Source organism: Myodes glareolus, chromosome 7 (assembly GCF_982192425.1).
Source record: "Myodes glareolus chromosome 7, mMyoGla1.1, whole genome shotgun sequence".
Lineage (NCBI taxonomy): Eukaryota > Metazoa > Chordata > Mammalia > Rodentia > Cricetidae > Myodes > Myodes glareolus.
In genome coordinates, this window is record NC_142032.1 from 77154398 (window position 1) to 77175391 (window position 20994).

General features: G+C 51.9%; 2 protein-coding genes and 1 long non-coding RNA gene across 8 annotated transcripts; 2 read left to right on the forward strand and 1 right to left on the reverse strand.

The window, feature by feature from the left end:
* Positions 1 to 518: 518 nt before the first annotated feature.
* Kif22 (kinesin family member 22) lies at positions 519 to 14436 on the forward strand. The gene is made up of 14 exons (XM_048454969.3): positions 519 to 673; positions 6301 to 6493; positions 8257 to 8384; positions 8471 to 8625; positions 8823 to 9032; positions 9117 to 9347; positions 9483 to 9636; positions 9727 to 9862; positions 11226 to 11394; positions 12723 to 12888; positions 13217 to 13272; positions 13836 to 14048; positions 14128 to 14187; positions 14312 to 14436. Exons 1-14 carry the CDS (start codon positions 616 to 618, stop codon positions 14357 to 14359), a joined length of 1977 nt encoding a protein of 658 aa, XP_048310926.1. The 5' UTR covers positions 519 to 615; the 3' UTR covers positions 14360 to 14436.
* Positions 14437 to 15065: 629 nt separating this feature from the next.
* Maz (MYC associated zinc finger protein) lies at positions 15066 to 20046 on the forward strand. 5 transcript variants are annotated; one of them, XM_087908426.1, is made up of 7 exons: positions 15066 to 15204; positions 15836 to 15922; positions 15996 to 16852; positions 17232 to 17295; positions 17560 to 17731; positions 18480 to 18704; positions 19019 to 19158. In XM_087908426.1, exons 1-6 carry the CDS (start codon positions 15169 to 15171, stop codon positions 18680 to 18682), a joined length of 1419 nt encoding a protein of 472 aa, XP_087764552.1. In that variant the 5' UTR covers positions 15066 to 15168; the 3' UTR covers positions 18683 to 18704; positions 19019 to 19158. The 5 variants fall into 5 exon arrangements, with proteins under 5 accessions (XP_087764552.1, XP_087764553.1, XP_087764554.1 ...); XM_087908427.1 differs by lacking the exon at positions 18480 to 18704 and having other exon boundaries at positions 15069 to 15204; positions 19019 to 20046; XM_087908424.1 differs by lacking the exon at positions 15066 to 15204 and having other exon boundaries at positions 15508 to 15922.
* Positions 17634 to 20986, reverse strand: LOC148121470 (uncharacterized). 2 transcript variants are annotated; one of them, XR_015738428.1, is made up of 3 exons: positions 20747 to 20986; positions 20105 to 20245; positions 17634 to 19111 (listed from the first exon to the last, which is right to left on the reverse strand). It is a non-coding gene; the product is annotated as an uncharacterized LOC148121470 (long non-coding RNA). The 2 variants fall into 2 exon arrangements; XR_015738429.1 differs by having other exon boundaries at positions 20675 to 20986.
* Between the last annotated feature and the right edge of the window lie 8 nt (positions 20987 to 20994).

The window sequence follows — 20994 nt, forward strand, 5'->3', positions numbered from 1 at the left end:
CTCCTCATGGAGAAGCCCCAAATGCATTTTTCATGGAGCTTTTATTTTAATCACAGAAAAACGACATCCCGGTTGGCAGTTACAAGGAAAAGTAAAACAAGCAGTTTAGCTGGGGCATTTCAACCCCAAATTTCTAGAACAGGGTTGGGTAATTTCCCACAGTAGAAAAGGGATGAGCGTGTCAATTTCGGGTTACCACAGAGAAACCTTTGCCCTGCCTGTCACTCCGGGACAGCCAGGGCTCTATAGAGATCATGTCCGCTCCAAAAGGCAAAACTTGTATATTCAGCGCCGATAACGTTAAGATAAAAGCAATCAAGGGTTTTCAGATTCGTAGCTGAGGAGGAAAAGTTTGCACTTTGCCAATTCCGTGCCTGGAAATCCAAAATCCTAAAGGTGCAGCACCCTCGGGTGCGCACCACTTAATGACAGACTGCAGGGCCTATCCCTTGGAAGCGTTGCTTCTGGGACCGGAAGTGAGCCCAAGAAGGCGGAATTGTAGTACGTTATAACAGAGGCTTCCGGTAGTGAGAAGTCGTGACTGGTCGAATCTGATAGAGGGGCGGGACCCGGGCAATTCAAAAGAGAGAAGCGGGTCCCGAAGAAGAGAGGCGTATGGACTCTGGGGCTAAGGCGAGGCCGAGGCGGCGGGAGATGGCGGCGGCCACTTCAGGTGCGCGGGCCGGGAGGGCGAGGCGAAGCTGTGTTCAGCTTACGGAGTAGCGGTTGTCTCGAAGAATCCGGGGGGGCCGCGGCGCGGGGCGGAAGTGCGGGGGTGGACACCGCAAGCCCCTGCCCTCCACTCCCCGCCTTAAGCCCGGTTGAGACCCGCTGCCCGGGCTCCGGTGCCCGTCTAGTGTCTGCACATTTTGTGCGCTGCCCTTTGCTTGTCTGTAAAGCCGGGCAGCCACCCCATCTGTGAGCACTGAGCAGTGAAGAGACCTGGTGTCTGGGTCCCCAGAGATCTCAGGGGATTCGCCGGGACGCCTGAAGGCTCTGCTTGGCATCGCTGCGAGTTCTGGCAAAGACAAATCAAAGACTTGAACTTCCCCTCTAGCCGTAGAATTGAATTCTATTTTCATGTTGGAAAGGCAGTCAGAAATTTCGGAATCGTTTTTAAGTGGATTTGCATATGCCTGTCTTTTCTTTCTTTAGACCGAATTCTGGTCTGTAACTGCTGTTTGTTCAGCCTTTGGGGGAGGCAGACATAAGGAGAACGCCACGCCCCAGGCACGGCTGCAAGCATTTTATAATGAATGGTTTAATGTTTGTACAGAGATCCGAGATGGTAACTGCTTTCAAGAAAAAGGTTTATTTTTATCTTGTGTGCGTCACCTGTGTGTGGATGCCCGCAGAGGCCAGAAGAGGGAGTTGGGTCCACTAGGGCTGGAGTTACAGGTGTTATGAGCTGCCTGATGTGTGCTGAGAACCAAACCCGGGTCCTCTGGAAGAGCAGTAGACACTCTCAACCTCGAAGGCTCACCAGCTTCCTGTACTTGGACAAGAGGAAACAGGCATGCATGAGCTAAGTAGCTTGTTCACCCAAGGTGACACAACTAGCTAGTACTGGGAATTGGGGAGGTCTAAATTCACACTCCAGCAATGCGCTTCCCTTGTCGATTATGCCCAAGTACAGGCTGAGACCCCCTGTGTCTGGTCCATAGTAAAACTGAAGTCTTTGAATGAATGCTGCTCCTGTCCTAGAGGTAGCTAGGTCCTTTTCAAGCAGTCTCATGAACTAATGTTGTATCATGAAAACAATGGTAGATAGACAGAAACTTGTAGAAGCTGAAACAAACCCTTCAGTGTTTTGAGAAGGCTTTTGTTTAGTTTAGCTTTGCTTTGTTTTGTTTGTTTGTGAGATAGGGTTTCTCTGTGTAACTTTGGAGCTGTCTTGGAATTTGTTCTGTAGACCAAACTGGCCACAAACTCACAGAGATCTGCCAGCCTCTGCCTCCTGAGTGCTGGGATTAAAGGCATGTGTCACCACCACCCAGTTTGAGAAGGCTTTTTATTAAAAGAAACAATAGTTCCATGCGTCAGTGGTGGCCCACATCTTTATCCCAGCTCTCAGGAGGTACAGGCAAGCAATCAGGTCTCTAAGTTCAAGGACAGCCTGGTCCACAAAGGGAGTTCCAGAACAGGCAGGCTTACTCACAGGAAACCTTGTCTTAAAAAACAAAAACAACAACAAAAAGAAACAGTGATAGTTAGGGCTGGACTTGTTCTTCCAGAGGATGTGGGTTCAGTTCCCAGCACCTCATGGTGGCTCCCACCTCTCAGTAACTCCAGTTCCAGGGGATTCTAGGGTATCAGGCATGTACACGGTGGAAATACATACAAGCAGGCCAAACTCTCATACACATAAACAGAGAAATATGAAAATGGTGGTCAAAACAGGTTTCAAAGTTTGGGCAGGATTTACTCAACCTTGAAAAGGACCAAAAGACCTAGTGTTATTAGACATAAAGAAGGCCAAAATGTTCTTTGATTCATTTTTCTCCTCTTAAAAGAGAGGAGTGGCCTGGGAAGATAGCTTGGTTGGGCAAAGCCCTTATCACAGGACCTGAGTTTCATCCCGTCTTGGGGAACACCAGAGGTTGACCTTCGGCCTCCATGCATTCCCACAGACACGTGTAGGTCCGCACACTCGGAGACGAGTTAAAGCCCACCACTGGTGTAACCCTAACATTCAGGGGGCTGAGGCAGGGGGATTGGGAGGTCAAGGCAGCCACTCTCACAAAACAAAAATAAATATTTAGAAAGATAGAGCAGAGGCTAGGGAGGTGGCTTAGCAGCTAAGACAGTTGTATGCTCTTCAGAGGGTCCTGATTGGGTCCGCAGCACCCAATGGGAGCTCACAACCATCTGTAACTCCAGTTCAGAAGATCTGATCTCCTCTGCTGGCTTCCACAGGCACCAGGCACATACAGGCTTTTGTAAATTAGCATAGCTGTGATGAAGCTCCATGGCCAAAAGAAGCTAAGGGAGAAAGGGATTATTTGGCTTCAGTTCCACACTGTAACCCATCACTGAAAGAACTCAGGGCAGGAACTCAAGAAGGGCTGCAACCTGGAGATGAACTGGTGTAGAGGTGAGGCCTTAGAGAGGCGCTATTTACTGGCTGCTCATCGTGGCTTGCTCAGCCTGCTTTCTTATAGACCCCAAGACCACCGGTCCAGGGATGGCGCCACCCATAATGGGCTGGGTCCTCCCCCGTCGATCACTAATTAAGAAAATGCCCACAGCTGGATCTTATGGAGGCATTTTCTCAGGTGAGGTCCCCTCCTTTCAGATGTCTCTAGCTTGTGTCAAGTTGATATAAAACTAATCACAACAGTGGTACACAGACATACATAATATTAAATATATTTTAAATTAAGAAGAACTGACAGGTATTGATGATTATGTGGAAGAAAGAAGACAGTTTAAAATTCCTATTTTGGAGTCTGAGGCCTTTGTGAGGAACCTGTTGCAGAGAGATAGATGGGAAAGGTTTAGCGCAGGTGGAATTAGAGGCACCTCAGAACCATCCTAGAGATGGTAGCTTGAACGGAGGACCTGCAAATTGGAGTCGGCTCTCTGCTATGAAGAGGCTAAAGGGCATCATCGGCTTGAAGATGTTCGTTGAAAATGACAAAAAAGGTGATTGGTGTTGAGAGGAGGTGGCTGTTGCCTGTGAAGTGAATCTGAGCTGTCTCATCGTGGGTGACATTTGTGCCCCGGGAGCATGTGGAAGCGTCTGAAGACATATTTTGTTTGTTACGACTTGGAGACGAAGACGGAGAATGCTGCTGGGCTCTAGTGGGTGTATGTGGAGCAGCCTGCAGTGTGAGCCCCACAACAGAGAATTACACAACTCAAAATGCTAATCATACAGAAGCTGACAGGGTGTAGGTCATTTAACCTGTAGCTGACAGGTTAAATGTAGAAACATTTAACACCATTAAACTAAGGAATAATCGAAAACTAGTAAAACAGTCAGGGAAATGGATGGCATAGAAACCAAGGGAAAAGGGTATCTCATAAGTGTGTTGAATTCCGGGGGCTGGAGAGATGACCCATAGGTTTAGAGCACTGGCTGCTCTTCCAGAGGTCCTGTGATCAATTCTAAACAACCACATGATGGCTCACAACCATCTGTAATGAGATCTGGTGCCCTCTTCTTGTGTGTGTATACAAAGAAACGAAGGAAAAAAGAGTGTTGAATTCCTTAGGAAGACAGATAGGGTTCAGGCTGAGACTGAGTGTGTCTGCTGAATCTGGCAGTATGAAGTCCCTTAGGATCCTGGGTAGAAGCAAGCTGCTGAGATTAAAATATGTCAAGAAAGAGAATGATAATTATAATAGCAACAACTGACATTGAGACTTGCAGGGCACTATGCTGAACGCTTTATATACATTTTTTGTCTGGATGGGTTTTCTGTAATAAATACTGTTATTTTTGTAGAGAGAAATTAAGTTTGGAGTGGCTAAGTGACTTTATTGGGGTCAGAGAACTGCCAGACAGCATTGTCTTTGACTCCAAATGTCATAGGTATACACAGAAGGGGTCTGGTAATTCGTGTGTGGACTTCAGAATTAGACCTCATTTGAAGCTTTGACATTAACAAGCTGTTAGAGGAGGGGCAAAGTGCCCAAACTGTGGTTCTCCACCGTCCTAATGCTGGGACCCTTTAATACAGTTCTTTGTGTTGTGGGTGATCCAAACCATAAAGTTGTTTCATTTCTACTTTATAACTTTGATTTTGCTACTATTATGAATAATAATAATGTTAATATCTATGTTTCCCGATGGTTTTTTCTAATTTTTTTAATATTTATTTATTTACTATGTATACAATATTCTGTCTGTGTGTATGTCTGCAGGCCAGAAGAGGGCACCAGACCTCATTACAGATGGTTGTGAGCCACCTTGTGGTTGCTGGGAATTGAACTCAGGACCTTTGGAAGAGCAGGCAATGCTCTTAACCACTGAGCCATCTCTCCAGCCCTCCCGATGGGTTTTTAGAGACTGCATAAAAGGGTCCTTTGACTCCCAGGGGGTCAAGGCTCATGGGTTGAGAATCCCTGGCCTAAATCCTTCATACTGTGCCTGTAAGTGGGAAGTAGGGGATGTCAATAAAACAAAGCACTTACTAGCCTGGATCTAATACCATGTACCTGTAATACCAGCACTTGAATACTGAGGCAAGATCGTGCAAATTCTAAGCTACCTGGGCTATACAGTGAGTCCCTATCTCAAAAACAAGGGCTAGAGAATTCACTTCAGGGTTGAGCTCTTGCTGTTCTTAGGGGTTTTTTTTATTTAAGATTTATTTATTTAGTTAGTTTTGCTTTGTTTTTCTAGACAGGGTTTCTCTGTATAGCCCCTGCTGTCCTAGAACTGGATTTGGAGACCAGACTGGTCTTAAACTCACCGAGTTCTACCTGCCTCTGCCTCCCAAGTGCTGGAGATTAAAGGCATGTGCCACTATCACCTGGCTGTTTTAGATTTACTTAGTTTTGTTATTTTTATGTGCATGAGTGTGTTTACCTGCATGTATGTATGTGCACCACGAGAGTGCCTAGTGTTTGTGGGGTCAAAAGAGGGCATCAAATTCTCCTGGGACTGGACTTAATAGACAGCTGTGAGCTGCCACATAGGAGACCTCTGCGAAACCAATAAGTGCTCTTAACTGCTGAGTCGATTCTCCAGTCCCACTTGCTGTTCTTCCAGAGGACCTGGATTTAATGCCCTGCTTTCATGTGGAGATGGTGGCTTATAAACCACCTGTTGGCACACATGTCGTGCATATACATCCACACACGCAGAATACTGATAAAATAAACGAAAATAATTCAAAACAACCCACCAAATAAATAAATAAAACTGGATTTCTTTTTAAATCAAGTACCAGAAGATAAGCACTTTTATATGAATTACATTTATTATTATAACAACCCCAACAAGTAGGTTTTTTGTTTTGTTTCGTTTGTTTATGTTTTTGAAGACAGAATTTCTCTGTGTAGCTTTGACTGTCCTGGAACTTCTCTGTAGAGCAGGCTGGCTTCCCGAGTGCTGGGATCAAGGTGGTGTCACTGTGCTCTCCTTGCTTTCAAGCTGCCATACGTAGGATGCACAGGGTGTAGCGATTGTCAGATGAACAGCAGAGGTCTGGATTGGAAACAGCTTACCCGCTTGTATCTGTCTTATGTTTCGCTTCCCCTTAAGAGGCATCCCTGGGCCTCCGGGAAAAGTTGGCTCCCGTTTCTCTGTGCTTCCATCAAAATTTAACACCGAAAACTGGTCTCTTCCAGGAGCTGGTCGCTGCCTAAGCAAGGTAGGGGCTAGCCGGCGCCCACCTCCAGCGCGAGTGAGGGTGGCTGTACGACTGCGGCCATTTATGGATGAAGCAACAAAAGCAAGCGAACCCTCCTGTGTACGAGGCATAGACAGCTGCTCTCTTGAGGTGGCCAACTGGAGGAAATACCAGGAGACACTCAAATATCAGTAAGGTTCAAGCTACTCCTCTATCTAGACCTGCTCACTTTATCACTTTCCCAGGTCCTGAGATCTGTCTCTCAGGATCCTACTCCTTGCTAGGCCAATCTTTGTTCCCCAAACCTCATTTGATGATTTAGGTGCTCGTGGTGTACAGGTGAATACTGAAGACAAAGACCAGAGGTTGAACTGGATCTCAGTCTTGGGGAAATTGGGACAAAGGGAGGAAGGAGCAGTGTTGCCTCAAACAGGTTCTAGAAAATACATAGAAAGGGTAGGAAAACAGATGTGGTAGCCAATCCAGAGAAGACTGTGCAGATTTGGGAATGGCACACAAGAGAGCAACTCCTTAAGGGAGTCTATGGGATTTTAAAGTTTAAACTTGGCCTGTAGTCTGGCCTAGAGGGTAGCAAACCACAGCCCACAGGTTAAGTTCAGTCAGGAGTCTTCAGTTTGGTTGTTTTATTTGTTTGTTTTAAACAAGGTCTCATAAAACACAGGCTGAGCAGGGTGGTGGTGGTGCACACCTTTAATCCCAATACTCAGGAGGCAGAGGCAGGTGATCTCTGAGTTTGAGGCCAGCCTGGTCTACAGAGTGAGTTCTAGGACAGCTAAACTGTTACACAGAGAGACCCTGTCTTGGAAAAACCAAAGCAAACCACAGACTGGCCTTGGCTTCCCAGTTTTCTTTCTTGAGGCACCTTCTGAGTGCTGGGAGCTCAGGTGGTGTGCTGCCCGGCCCACTCAGACTTTTCCATTAAAAAAAAAAAGTTTATCTTTTATTACACAATAGAGCTGTGTGACTAGCCTTAGAGTTAAGTGGTTTTGGAAGGTCCACATGGTCACAAAACCTAAAATATTTGTTGTCTGGTTCTTTATAGAAGATCAGTTTGCTCCAGTTGTAGGTCCTTAATAGCTTGGCTTCCTTCCTTCCTTTTCAGCCTTCTCTTGCCGCAGTGTAGTGAATGAGCTGTGTTTGAATCTAGACTGGCCTTTTATCCGCCCTGTTAAAGTGCCACCTCAAGAAAAAGGTTGAGAGGCCGTTTCACACCATGTTGTGTGACGCTATTGCTGGGGATATAATGAACAAATGTCTACTCACCCCAGAGTGGGAACCAACCGCAGACCAAGTAAGGACACCACCAACGTCCAACTCGGTGATCCAGTGCATTGTATTGGGTTTACTTACAGGAATAAGTAAGTTACTACAGGAGCAGAAGTGACCCAAAGATAGCTGCATCACCAAAGCTTAGCCCAGAACAGCTGACAGCTCAGACAAGCTAGGGACCTGGAGATGACTGCACAGTCTGCAGGCAGTGAGCCTCTTCAAGCTGCTCTGCTGGTCTGAGAGCGACTCTCGGCAGCCCTTACTGCTTTATATGCTTGGGGAGGGAGATGCCTGGTTTACCTGGTCATTCTTGGGACTTCCTGAGCTTAGGCTTCCCTCCAAAATGGAAATTGCTGCACAAAGCACCATGTCTTGTTTCTGTATTCTTCTGCTTGGCAGTGCTTCCTTGCCTTAGCACAATCATTTATTCCTCCTAGTGTGTTCTTATCTTCGTCTCCTGAATCATTGCAAAGTATGGGTATCTGATTGCAATGTGAAATTAATTTCTGTTTCCTATTATCAACACAGTGACTGGAATACAGTAGATTTTCCAGGGACACTTTCAAGGTCTTTGTTCAAGAAATGGAAGAGCCTTTAAAGCCGGCATCATCTAGGTTTAGGGTGTCAACCTAATGCCCTAATGCCTTCCTTTTTCTGCCTACAGGTTCGATGCCTTCTATGGGGAGAAGAGCACTCAGCAGGACATCTATGTCGGCTCAGTACAGCCTATCCTAAGGCACTTGCTGGAAGGGCAGAATGCCAGTGTGCTTGCCTATGGGCCTACTGGGGCAGGTGAGAAGCCAGAAGAGAACTGTACATGAGAAGGAGTCAGGAAAACTGAGAGGAAAACCTCACAGCTTCCTCTGCTCATTCCCTAGGGAAGACACACACAATGTTGGGCAGCCCAGAACAACCTGGAGTAATTCCCAGGGCTCTCATGGACCTCCTGCAGCTCACAAGGGACGAAAGTGCAGAGGGCCGGCCATGGGACCTTTCCGTCACTATGTCCTATTTAGAGATCTATCAGGAGAAGGTGAGGCGTCAAAGAGTGCCTTCTAGAGCATGAAGCTCCGCTCTAGATTAAGGAGGTATATGTAGTGAGACCTGGAAAGGTGGAGTGGGCTATCAGATGGAAGAGCTCTGGCAATCCAGTAGAGACAAGAACCCTAATCCCCGTGAAGCAAACACCCTCTTCATGGAGAAATGGCCTTACTATCACTGCTCAAATAGGTATTAGACCTCCTGGATCCTGCATCAGGAGACCTAGTGATCCGAGAGGACTGTCGAGGGAACATCCTAATTCCCGGCCTCACACAGAAGCCAATCGCTAGCTTCTCTGACTTTGAGCAGCACTTCCTGCCAGCCAGTAGAAATCGCTCTGTGGGAGCCACCCGGCTCAACCAGCGCTCTTCCCGCAGTCATGCGGTACTCCTGGTCAAGGTAAGACCACTGACAGGAAGAAGGGCCTGCCCTGGGAAGCCCCTGAAGCCTAAACTCAGTCTGGGCCCCTTGATCTTCCCCTAGGTGGACCAGCGTGAACGTTTGGCTCCATTTCGCCAGCGGGAAGGAAAACTCTATCTTATTGATTTGGCTGGTTCAGAGGACAACCGTCGCACAGGCAACCAGGGCATTCGGCTAAAAGAGAGTGGAGCCATCAATTCCTCCCTCTTTGTACTAGGCAAAGTGGTGGATGCATTAAGTCAGGGTCTCCCTCGCATACCATACCGGGACAGCAAGCTCACTCGCTTATTGCAGGTCATGTCTACCCATATTGGGCCAAAGGGGACTAAAGAAGGTGGCTCTTAGGCCTGCTGGTTAGGGTAGTGGGAACTGTCGTCAAGGAATAAGAAGGCTAGGAGTCTGAACCATACTCCAATTCTTACCCCCTAGGACTCTCTGGGTGGCTCAGCTCATAGCATCATCATTGCCAATATTGCTCCTGAAAGACGTTTTTACCAGGATACAATCTCAGCGTTAAACTTCACCGCTAGGTCCAAGGAAGTGATTAATCGGCCTTTCACCAATGAGAGTCTACAGCCTCATGGTGAGGACAATTGGAGTTTGTCAAAACTGCTGAGCACCAGCACCAGGGGGACCGTTCTGATTCTCCTTGCTATCCCTCCACTCTTCTCAGCTTTGGCACCTGGTAAGCCGTCTCAGACAGAACTGCCAGGCCCGTCAGAGGCAAAGAAAGCCAAAGGCCCTGAAGAAGAATCAGCTGGGAGCCCTTCGTCTGTAGCAGCTCCAGCCCCTGCCTCCGAGAAACTGAGGTGAGAGTCAGGTCTTCCCTGCGGCATCTGTAATAGCTGTTGGCTAGCAGGAGGTTTAGCCTGTCAAATCCTTGAACCTTTTCCCCAGTGAATTCACTCTTACGACCTAAACTCACCAAAGGGCCAAATTGTCACTCTGGATAAGAGCGAGCTCCGAAATGGGGCACATCAAACTCAGACCTTGACCTTGAGGATTCACTTTTAGGAAATGGGGAACCTAAGTTTATAAAAAAGCCAGGTAGATAATAGAGAAAAGAATGGTACCAGGCAGTTAATCCCATATCTTTACTTCCAGCACTCAGTAGGCAGAGGCAAATGGATCTCTGAGTTCTAGGCCAACCTGGTCTACAGATCAAGTTCTAGGATAGCCAAAGCTATGGAGAGGAGCCCTGTCTCTAAAAACAAAACCAAACAAACAAAAAGAATGGCTTGTTCTGTGAAATTTGGGAAGAAAAATTACTTGTGCTGTTTACCTAAGCTTTCTGCTGCTGCTCTTCTGCGACCTCTGCATAAAGAACAGGACAGGATCGATTCCGTGTTTTTAAGGAGCTAGTTCAGTGTAGCACAGATAATCTAACTAGGCATTATGGGAAAGACAGTTTTCACCAGGGGTGAGGGTGAATATTTCAGAGAGAACAAAGATGGCTAGAAGTTACTGTGCTCGGATAGCCAGGACTGCTGGAACAAGACTCCTGTGTGTACAGCCCACTGGACAAAGGGTCTTATCCTAAGTAGCTGTCATATACCTGCTAACGAGGACCTCTTCTGTGGCGTTTTCCCCACTTGCTTCCAAATGGCTAATCCCTCAGCTCTTACTCTTTAGTTCTTCGTGTATACATGTTTGTAGCATTTATGTATGTGTGTACACACACGTGCTGAGAATCTTCTTCAATCACTCCTGTACCTTATTCCTTGAGAACTCCCTGTTGTGACAAATATACCTAGCCTGCTTGCACTTGGGGCACCCCGAGTCTGCCTTCTGAGGCTGGAATTATAGGCAGGCCGCCACACCCGCTTGCCATTTATTGTGGACTCTAAGGATCCAACTTCAGGCCCCTTGCTTGCATGGCAACTATTTTAATTGCTGAGTTAGCTCCCTAGCTCTCTTTTCTTTACCACACACAAATGCTTCCTAGACAGAGCAGAATGCTAGGTCCCTAATGTGTGGCATTCAGTGCTTATTAGCTGCTTTTAACCTAATATTCTGGTATCCCTGAGGATTTACTTCACCTGATAAAGACACTATACTCAGAGGCTAGTTAACTGTTTCCAAACAGATGACACCAAGGTAAGGCGTGACAAAGGTAGTCCTGCTCTACTGGAGGTGATGAGGTAGGTGCAAGCAGCCCTTTTTCCTACTCAGCCTCTTAGGGAAGCTACGCAGTATGGACCCAGCCACATTGGAGAGCCTCCTGAGCTTGGATCGTTTACTGGCCTCTCAGGGGAGCCACGGGACACCTCTACTGAGCACTCCAAAGCGAGAGCGGATGGCGCTTATTAAGACAGTGGAGGAGAAGAACATGGAGATTGAGGTAACTGTTTGGGAAGCTGACCTAGTATTCTAACCAGCTTTGAGAAGCAAGGAAGAACATATTTTCATAAGATTTATTTATGTATATGGGTTTTTATGCTGACATATATGACTATGAACTACATGTATGTATGTTCATGGGAGGCCAGAACAGGATGCCGGATACCGTGGGTCTGAAGTTAAGACAGTTATGAGCTGCCATGTGGGTGCTAGGGTTCAAAACTGAGTTAAGAAATAATTGAGATGCTGGGCGGTGGTGGTACGCGCCTGTAATTCCAGCACTTGGGAGGCAGAGATAGGCGGATCTTTGTGAGTTCGAGGCCAGCCTGGTCTACAAGAGCTAGTTCCAAGGCAGCCAAGACCATTATACAGAGAAACCCTGTCTTGAAAATTAAAAAAAGAAAAGAAAAAATTGAGATCAGATAAGAGGGGACGTCCAACTTAGAAATACATTACTTAAGTCTAGAGAAATGGCTCAGCAGTTAAGAGCACATTGTTCTTGCAAAGGACCAGAGTTCGATTCCTAACACCCATGTCAGGCAGTTCACAACTGTCTAGAACTTTCAGCTTCAGAGAGCCTACATCTCTCTGGCGTCTTTGGGCACATATACAGACACAAGTACATAGACATAATTACCTAGAGACATGACTTAGCAGTTAAGAACACTGGGGTGGTGGCGCACACCTTTAATCCCAGCATTTGGGAAGCAGAGGAAGGCGGATCTCTGAGTTCATCGCCAGCATGGTCCACAAAGTGAGTTCAGGACAGGCTCCAAAGCTACAGAAAAACCTTGTCTTGAAAAACAAGAAAAACAAACAACAACAAAAAAAGACGGGCTCACTTTCTAGCAATCGCATGACAGCTCCCGACTACCTATAACTCCAGTTCTAAGGGATCCTACCCTGTCTACTGACCCACAAGGGCACCATGCATACATATAATGTACAAATATATGTGCAGGCAGAATACCCACACACATAAAAATATATAATCTGCCTAGAGGCAGGCAGCTCTTTGTGAGTTTGAGGTTGGCCTGATCTACATACCAATTTCCAGGCCTGCCATGGCTACATAGTGAGACATTGTCTCAAAAACAAACAAAAAAAAAACTCCATTTCACAAGGCTTCCTTGCTTGAAGACTTATTCTCTTAAGTAGCCCCCTGATCATTAGAATACCCTTAGTTATTTTGAACTCTGTCTCCTCATCGATTCTCCTACTGGTCCTACATCTATCCTCTTGGACCTCAGAGCTCTGCCTGCTCACCTTCCTAATCCGCTACTTCGGGACTGAGGCTGAGTCACATATTCCCATGATCCTTCCCAACAGAGGCTTAAGATGAAGCAAAAGGAACTGGAGGCCAAGGTGCTAGCCCAGGAAGCGCTGGATCCAAAGGATAAAGAGAACACTCCGACAGTTCTCCAGCCCCTTCCCTCTTGTACAGACACAGTGGCAAAGCCTCTGAAAAAGGCTGTGGTGATGCCCTTGCAACTGGGTAAGTTTAGCCCCACGGTCTGGGCTGACCCAGCTGTCCTGTCGCTCACACCCTCCCCTGGGGTCTGAAGATGCCCTGGTGCTTGTCATGCCAGTTAAAGACAGCAGGGTCTTGGCTGGATATGGTGGCACACACCTGTGATCCCAGCACTCAGAAGGGCGAGGTAGAAGGGTTGCCCTAAACCCCAGGTTAGCCTTGGTTATAGAGTGAGACCCTGTCTCAAAAAACAAAGTTCTTGGAAACAACAAAACCTAGAGGTTGGAGAAATGGGAGGCAGGGAGGGAAGGAGGTTGCCTGTGCCCTGACCAGTTCCTAATCCTGCTTTCAGTTCAGAAACAGGCAGAGCCAAAGATCCATATTCTGAAGAGAGGCCACAAAAGAAAGGTGAGCCCCACCCCGCGTTTCCACTTGGGAATGTTTTACATACAGTGATGCCTTAAAAAGACATTAGATGAAATGTGGTGTATCTCAGAGTGGGTATCCACCATCTGTTGGATGAAAAATGGTGTATCTCAGAGTGGGTATCCACCATTTGTGAGTTTCCTTTTTGGATGCCCCTTACACTTGGACTTGCTACTGATTGGTTCTCTAAGCTGTAAGAAATTTAGGGAAAATGACAGGCATTTAAGAATCTCTCATGCAGAATGGTCTTCACACAAAATGAACACTAGTTGAACTGCCCCAGAACTGACAAGCTGGGGATGTTTTTTTTTCTCCTGTTTTTTTTTTCTCGAGCACCAGTCCTCAAGCACGGTAGGCACTCCCGGTGCTCCACTGCTGAACTGTAGGCTCCTCCTAGTTACTCCATGTGTGGTTCATAGTCATTGAATCTTCACAGCAACTGGGAATTACACCAGGCCAGCAAAATTAGTACGGGTGGGGGGGGAAGGTGATTAGGTGTTCGCAGTCATCCACAGACCTTTGCTGTCATTTCTGTTACCTCATAGCTGGAGCCATCAATTGCGTCCAAGCCTGTGGAAAAGGCAGAGGACTGCTGGGAGCTACAGATTAGCCCAGAGTTACTGGCACATGGGCGCAAAAAATTATTGGATCTGCTGAATGAAGGCTCAGTTCGGGATCTGCGCAGCCTGCATCTCATTGGCCAGAAGAAGGCCCAACTCATCCTGGGCTGGAGGGAGCTCCATGGCCCCTTCAGCAAGGTAACAACCTAGGAAGGCAGGTGGAGAGGGGTGCCCCTGCTCTCTGTCCACCTCCTTCCTACTGACGCTGTCTCACTAGGTGGAGGACTTGGAACAGGTAGAAGGCATCTCTGGAAAGCAGGTGGAGTCTTTCCTGAAGGTAAGAGCATCTCTTACCTTTCTCTACCAGCCTGCAGGCTGTGCCCCAGTCCCGCCCCGCCCCGCCCCGCCCCGCCCCACCCTAGCCCAGCTGCTACACTGACGCATTTTATGCTTCCTTACAGGCGAACCTCTTGGGCTTGGCTGCCGGCCAGACCTGTGATTCCTCCTGACTACCAGCTCTTCACACTCTTTCCCTTTAAAAACCCTTGTATAATGTTTTTATTGTAAATACAGTTTTTGTTCCATGCTTGAGTCTGGTTTTTAGGGATGGCAGGGCTGGGGTGGGAGCCACAATTGGCCTTGGGATCAGGGTCACGCTCTGCGGGGATACTTATCTGGGCGCCATCTTTGGGAAATCCCGACTAGGCCAAGATTGTAAATAAACCACTGGAACTGGAAGGGGACGGTGGCCTAGATGAATCAAAAAGCTGAAGCGAAAGCCTAAGAACAACGACCGTTAGGCGGGCACGCGCTTCTAGCTTAGCCCCGCCCCACTGTAACTCCCTGGGCGCGCTCCCCATTCTGCTCTGGACGACGTCCGTGTTGTGTGCGCGTGCGCGCGGAATAACGGCTGCTAGCAGAGGGAAGTGGGGGGTGGAATCGTTGAAGTGGGGGAAGAGAAGCCGCCTAGTCTCCCGCGCGCCCACCACCTGCACCATCGCCAACCAATCAGCAGCCGTCTCGAGGGTCTCGCGCTCGGGGCGACTCGGGCTGCTGGGTGGCTCCCCCGTCCCTCCTCCCTCCAGAGTCCCTCCCGTGCCTCCCCCTCCCGCTGGCCCCGCGCGCACCCGCGCTCGCGCCCGCTCCAGCCTCTTGTGTGTCCTCGCGCCCCCCGCCCGCCCTCCGGCGCGCCGTGTGCTCCGCTCCCCCACCCTCTTCCCCCCTCCCTCCCTGCGCGCCTCCTCCCCGGGTCCCCCTCCCCCCCACCGCCTCCTCCCGCCCCAGGGTGAGCGCGAGCCACCTCCCTCCTCCCTCCGCCATGGATCCCAGCAACTGGAGCAGCTTCATCTTCCAGGTAACAACCCCCGCCCCCCCGCCCCTGCCCCCCCTCCCACACCCCCTTCTGCCCGCCCTCCCTCCCGTCCCACCCCCCCTCCGCGCGCCCGGTGCGCGCGCAGCTGTCCCCCTCCCTCCCTCGCGCCCTCCCCCGCCCTCCCCGAGGCGCCGGCTGGGCGCGCGCGCGCGGCGGGGGCCGAAGCTGCTCCCTCGCTCCCCCCACCCCGCCCCGCCAGGCTCCAACTGCCGCCACCGCCGCCGCCGCCGCCCGGGCCCCCCGCCCCCGGCCCCGGCCCTCGGCCCCGCGGGGCCTCTCGCCCCCACCCAGGGGGCGTCGCCGCCGCCGCCGCGCTCCGCGCCCCACAAGACGCCCTCCTTCCCTCCCTCCCGCCGGCCGGGGTGCGCGGGCGGCGGGGCGGCCCTCGGGCCATGCGTTCGGCTCGGCCCAACCCGGCCGGCCGGGGGCGGCGCCCCGAGCCCGGGCCCCGCGCGGCCCGTGCCCCCGGCTCCCGCTGAGCTCCGGGGGCCCCACTGTGGCCGAGGCCATGTTCCCCGTGTTCCCTTGCACGCTGCTGGCCCCCCCCTTCCCCGTGCTGGGCCTGGACTCCCGGGGGGTGGGCGGCCTCATGAACTCCTTCCCGCCACCTCAGGGTCACGCCCAGAACCCCCTGCAGGTCGGGGCTGAGCTCCAGTCCCGCTTCTTTGCCTCCCAGGGCTGCGCCCAGAGTCCATTCCAGGTGAGTAGGGGCCGGGCCGGGCGGGCAGGCGCCGACCAGCGACCGCGGCCCACACGGCGCCTTGTCTCTGCAGGCCGCACCGGCGCCCCCACCCACGCCCCAGGCCCCGGCGGCCGAGCCCCTCCAAGTGGACTTGCTCCCGGTTCTCGCCGCTGCGCAGGAATCGGCCGCGGCGGCTGCAGCCGCGGCGGCGGCGGCCGCTGCAGTGGTTACTGCACCCCCAGCCCCTGCTGCCGCCTCCACCGTGGACACAGCGGCCCTGAAGCAGCCTCCGGCGCCTCCTCCGCCACCCCCTGCCGTCTCCGCACCAGCCGCCGAAGCCGCGCCCCCCGCCGCGGCCGCCACGATCGCCGCCGCCGCCGCGGCAGCCACCGCTGTCGTCGCCCCAACCTCTACAGTCGCTGTGGCCCCTGTTGCATCTGTCTTGGAGAAGAAGACAAAGAGCAAGGGGCCCTACATTTGCGCTCTGTGCGCCAAGGAGTTCAAGAACGGCTACAACCTCCGGAGGCACGAAGCCATCCACACAGGAGCCAAGGCTGGCCGGGTCCCTTCGGGTGCTATGAAGATGCCCACCATGGTGCCCCTGAGCCTCTTGAGCGTGCCCCAGCTGAGCGGGGCCAGCGGGGGAGGGGGAGAAGCCGGGGCTGGCGGAGGCACAGCCGCCGTGGCGCCCGGTGGCGTTGTGACCACGACTGCCTCTGGAAAGCGCATCCGGAAGAATCATGCCTGCGAGATGTGCGGCAAGGCCTTCCGCGACGTCTACCACCTGAACCGACATAAGCTGTCGCACTCGGACGAGAAGCCCTACCAGTGCCCTGTGTGCCAGCAGCGCTTCAAGCGCAAGGACCGCATGAGTTACCACGTGCGCTCACATGACGGCGCTGTGCACAAGCCCTACAACTGCTCCCACTGTGGCAAGAGCTTCTCCCGGTGTGCAGGGGCCTCGGCTGCCCACTAGGCCGATGGTGGGGGGGAGGGCAACGAGGTGGCCTGTCTTTGCCTAGTGGGGAGGCGGCTCCCGCTGCTGGGGACGGGAACCACTCCCCGGGAGGAGGGAAGTGAGCCTCGTGGTTACTGGGAGCAGGGGGTGGTACTTTAGAGGAGGTGGGTCCTTGCGCTGAAGCAAAGCTGCCTCCAGGGCAGAGATAGAATCCCGGCTTGAGGGATTTCCTGCCTAAGGACCGAAGCTCTGTGGGAAAACGCTGGGGCTTTTGGAAAGGCACTTTGGAGGAAGCTAGGCAGATTTGAGGCACACTTCACCTTGGAACCTTAGCCCTAACCCCCCTCCCCCACCTCAACATATCCCTAGGCCGGATCACCTCAACAGTCACGTCAGACAAGTGCACTCAACAGAGCGGCCCTTCAAATGTGAGGTAGGAAGACCGCTGCCTCCTGTCCTGGTGTTCATGATTTTGATCCTCACTGTAGCTGTCTGAGTTCAACCTCTCAGACCCCCTTTTTCTCTCTCTTTTTGCCTTTTCACTCCATTTTCGCATTTCTCCTTCAAGGCCTGGTCATCTCACGCCCATTTCCTACAGATCAAAGATCCCCAAGGCTCTGATCCCTTTATCTTGCTCCCTTCTCTCTACTCCCCGAAGCTTTAACTCTCCTGTGACCCCTCACGCCCTCCCCCCCAGAAATGTGAGGCAGCTTTTGCTACGAAGGATCGACTCCGGGCGCACACAGTACGACACGAGGAGAAGGTGCCATGTCATGTGTGTGGCAAGATGCTGAGCTCGGCTTATATTTCGGACCACATGAAGGTGCACAGCCAAGGCCCTCACCATGTCTGTGAGCTCTGCAACAAAGGTACATGCTAAGGGATGCCAGGAGGGCAGGGACAAAGTGGGTGGGTGGGTGGGCACGAAGCTGTTGGTGTGTTCACGGATGTGGGTTAAAGGTGCTGTAGCCAAGAGCTCGTGGCATGTAGGAGAGCCCTTTAAGAACTAACTGGACCTCACTAAATTCTGTGCCCTGGCTCAGAGTCCATCTCCTGGGTGCGCCTGGGGAGAATGAAGTGGGACATGGTTGATTTGTGAAAGGAGGGCTCAAGAAAACCAGTCCCCAGGGTTTCAACTTCACAGCCACAAGTTCTTGTCTCCAGCTCCTGGGGTAGGTGGAGCACAGCAGCACGGGTGTAGCAAGCACACACCCTGCCCGGTAACAGAGAGAGCTGTTTTCAGTGTGGTTAGTTCACTAAATGAGCTGAGACCGGGGCACTGGAGAGGGGGGACACAGCCGTCTCTACTGAGAGTCAACCCTTCAAAAAGCTAGGCAACAGTGTCCTGTCAAATGGGAGAGGTCTCCCGGCTATGGGGGAAGATCTCTGTAGAATACTGTTAAAGATCAAGGACCAGGAACCGTTCAAACCAGGCCCCAAGCTCAGGGAAGGGCTATGTCCCAGTGGAGTAGTTGGCCCCAGCCTACCAAGGATGTGGTGGGAGGAGGACAGTGCCATGTGAGGAGGGTGTCCCCAGCCTAGGAGAACAGCCCTGTCTCTGGGGTCTCCACCAGGCTGACCCCCACCCCCCATCGCAATCCACCCCCCCCCCCATAGGCTTCACCACAGCAGCATACCTGCGCATCCACGCGGTGAAGGACCATGGGCTCCAGGCCCCGCGGGCTGACCGCATCCTGTGCAAACTGTGCAGCGTGCACTGCAAGACCCCTGCCCAGCTGGCCGGCCACATGCAGACCCATCTGGGGGGGGCCGCCCCTCCTATCCCGGGAGATGCCCCCCAGCCACAGCCTACCTGCTGAGGGGGACCCCTGCACCCACCAGGCAAGGCGTGGGACATGGCTGGGGGGGCAGGATGGGATGTGTGGGACAAGGGAGTTCAAAGGGCCCAATAGGGGATCTCAGGAAGGCTAGGGATGCCAATCTGTCACTCAGCTTAGGGAGATGCGGGGTCAAGAGAGGGCAGTACAGAATTGTTGTTGGGGTAAGCAGGCAGGCCAAAGCCTCTGGGGGCCAGATAGGAAGTGAGTAACGGCTGTGTCCCAGGGGAAGTAGGGAAATAGTTGGAAAGTCTGGGACATGGAACATATTTCTTGCCATTCAGGTTGTGCTGTGATCCTTGGTGTTTCTCACTGTAGGTACTGGTGAGGTTTGTCCAATGGCGGCGGCGGCGGCAGCAGCGGCGGCGGCAGCAGCAGTGGCAGCCCCTCCTACAGCTGTGGGCTCCCTCTCTGGGGCAGAGGGGGTACCAGTGAGCTCTCAGCCACTTCCCTCCCAGCCCTGGTGAGCTCCAGGTTGATGGGGAAGAGGGGAAGAGTGGAAGAGTGGAGGAAAGCTCTTGGTACAGTCTCCTCTTCCCACCAACTCACTGCTCACCATCAACCACGGAGCCTCCAGACAGAGGAGGAAGAAGGAATTCACTAGGTTTTAACAATGTTTCTCCTGCTCCTTTCTTCTCCCTATCAGAGCTGACCCTACAAACACCTGTCCCCTAAGTTGTGTTGAAGTCCCTTGGACAGTGAGCAGGGGTGGCAGAGGACAGCAGCAACCACTGCCCTCAACCTTTAACCCCTTGCCTTTCCTCCCAGGGATTTGTGAGCCTTTCCCTAGAAGGTCCTGTGCTCTCCTCCTTGAGTCCCCTCTCCTACTGTCTGCTGCCCCTTCCTGGGGAGTTGGTGCTTTCTTTTTTTGTTGTTGTTTTTTCCCAGGGGGAGGGAGGAGAGAGAGGAGGGGGATTAAGATTCTGTCCCAGAGAAAGGATACAGTAGTATTGAGGGGCAGAACCAGGGAAGGCAGAGGGATACTTCAGTAAGGTGGAGTGACTAAATCCTAACATCTACTGGAGTATCTCCAGGGAAAAGCCAAGGGGAGCATCAGAAGGAGCCACTAGGGCCAGAGGCAGAACAAGAGAGATGGAATCTTAGGGGGCCAGGGTAAAGGAGGAGAGCCAGGGACAAGAGGTGCTTCCTGGGGGTGGGGGAATGCAGCCACGGTGTCTCCCCCTTCCCTCTTCCACCCCAGCTCCAGCCCTGGTCTTTTCTCCTCTTTCCCACAACAGAAGCTGTGGCCCTGGCCATGTCATCGTGTTCCTGTGTCCCTTGCATGTTTCCCCCCTTCCCCTCCCTCCTTTTGCGCAGACCCCATTACAATAAATTTTAAATAAAAATTTGTCTCTGGGTTCCTAAGTTATCTTCATCGTGCCCCCCATCGTATGTGCACCTCACCCCTTTTAGGGAGAAGAGGGAGCTCTTTGTTGGCCTTCATCTTGGTCTCAGCTTTTCTTGTCCTGCAAAGTGCTGACTCCCCTCCTGAGATACAGCCTCTAGCTATAGCACCGATTTAGGATGGACCCAAGAATCCTGAGGCTGTGGGGAGCAATTTCCAAGTCTCTAGGGAATACCCACTGGAGGTTTGGGGTGCCCAAGCTGGCTGGCTATTCATGCTATCCTCCCTTCCAAAACCCAGCAGCAGTCTGTATAGAGCCCTGCCAAATGCCTGCACATTTAGATCCCGGAGGCCATGGTTGGCGCAGATGCAGAAGCATTGGATAAACTGTTCAGTTCTACCATGGTGGTCGTGGACTGCTTGCCCTACCCATTCCAATGTGGCCCAGCACATCTGCCTAGCTTGCTGGAATTTCTTTCTGGGTTTTGCTCAGATCTTTCCATAAACCCTCCCTTAAGCTTTTCATCAGGCATTGCTGTTGCTTTCCTGGAGTAGCAAGGCTTCAGTTCTGCAGGCTCCCCTCTCTTGAAACCCGATGCGGTACCCCTGCAGCTGCCCCAGACTTAGACCTGTCTCCTTAACCCATCTATGCTGCTCAGGATGCCTCCTCCCAGTCTTCACTGGTCGGCCTCCTCACAAACCCAGGTCTCTGCCAGGATCCCCCGGTGACCGTTGGCGGGAGGGGCCGAGGACTTAAGAAGGGGGTGCCCCACCAGGAGATGCGCGTGAGAAAGGGCAGGGAGGGGGCACGAGTGGTCCCCGGGCTGGTTACCCAGGTAACACGGAGCTGGCACGAGGCTCCCTTGTGCTGTCCGGGAGGGGCAGGAGGCGTGCTAGGGGCGGGGGCGGCGCGGCAGCAGTGCAGCTTAGGGGAGGGGACCAGAGAAGA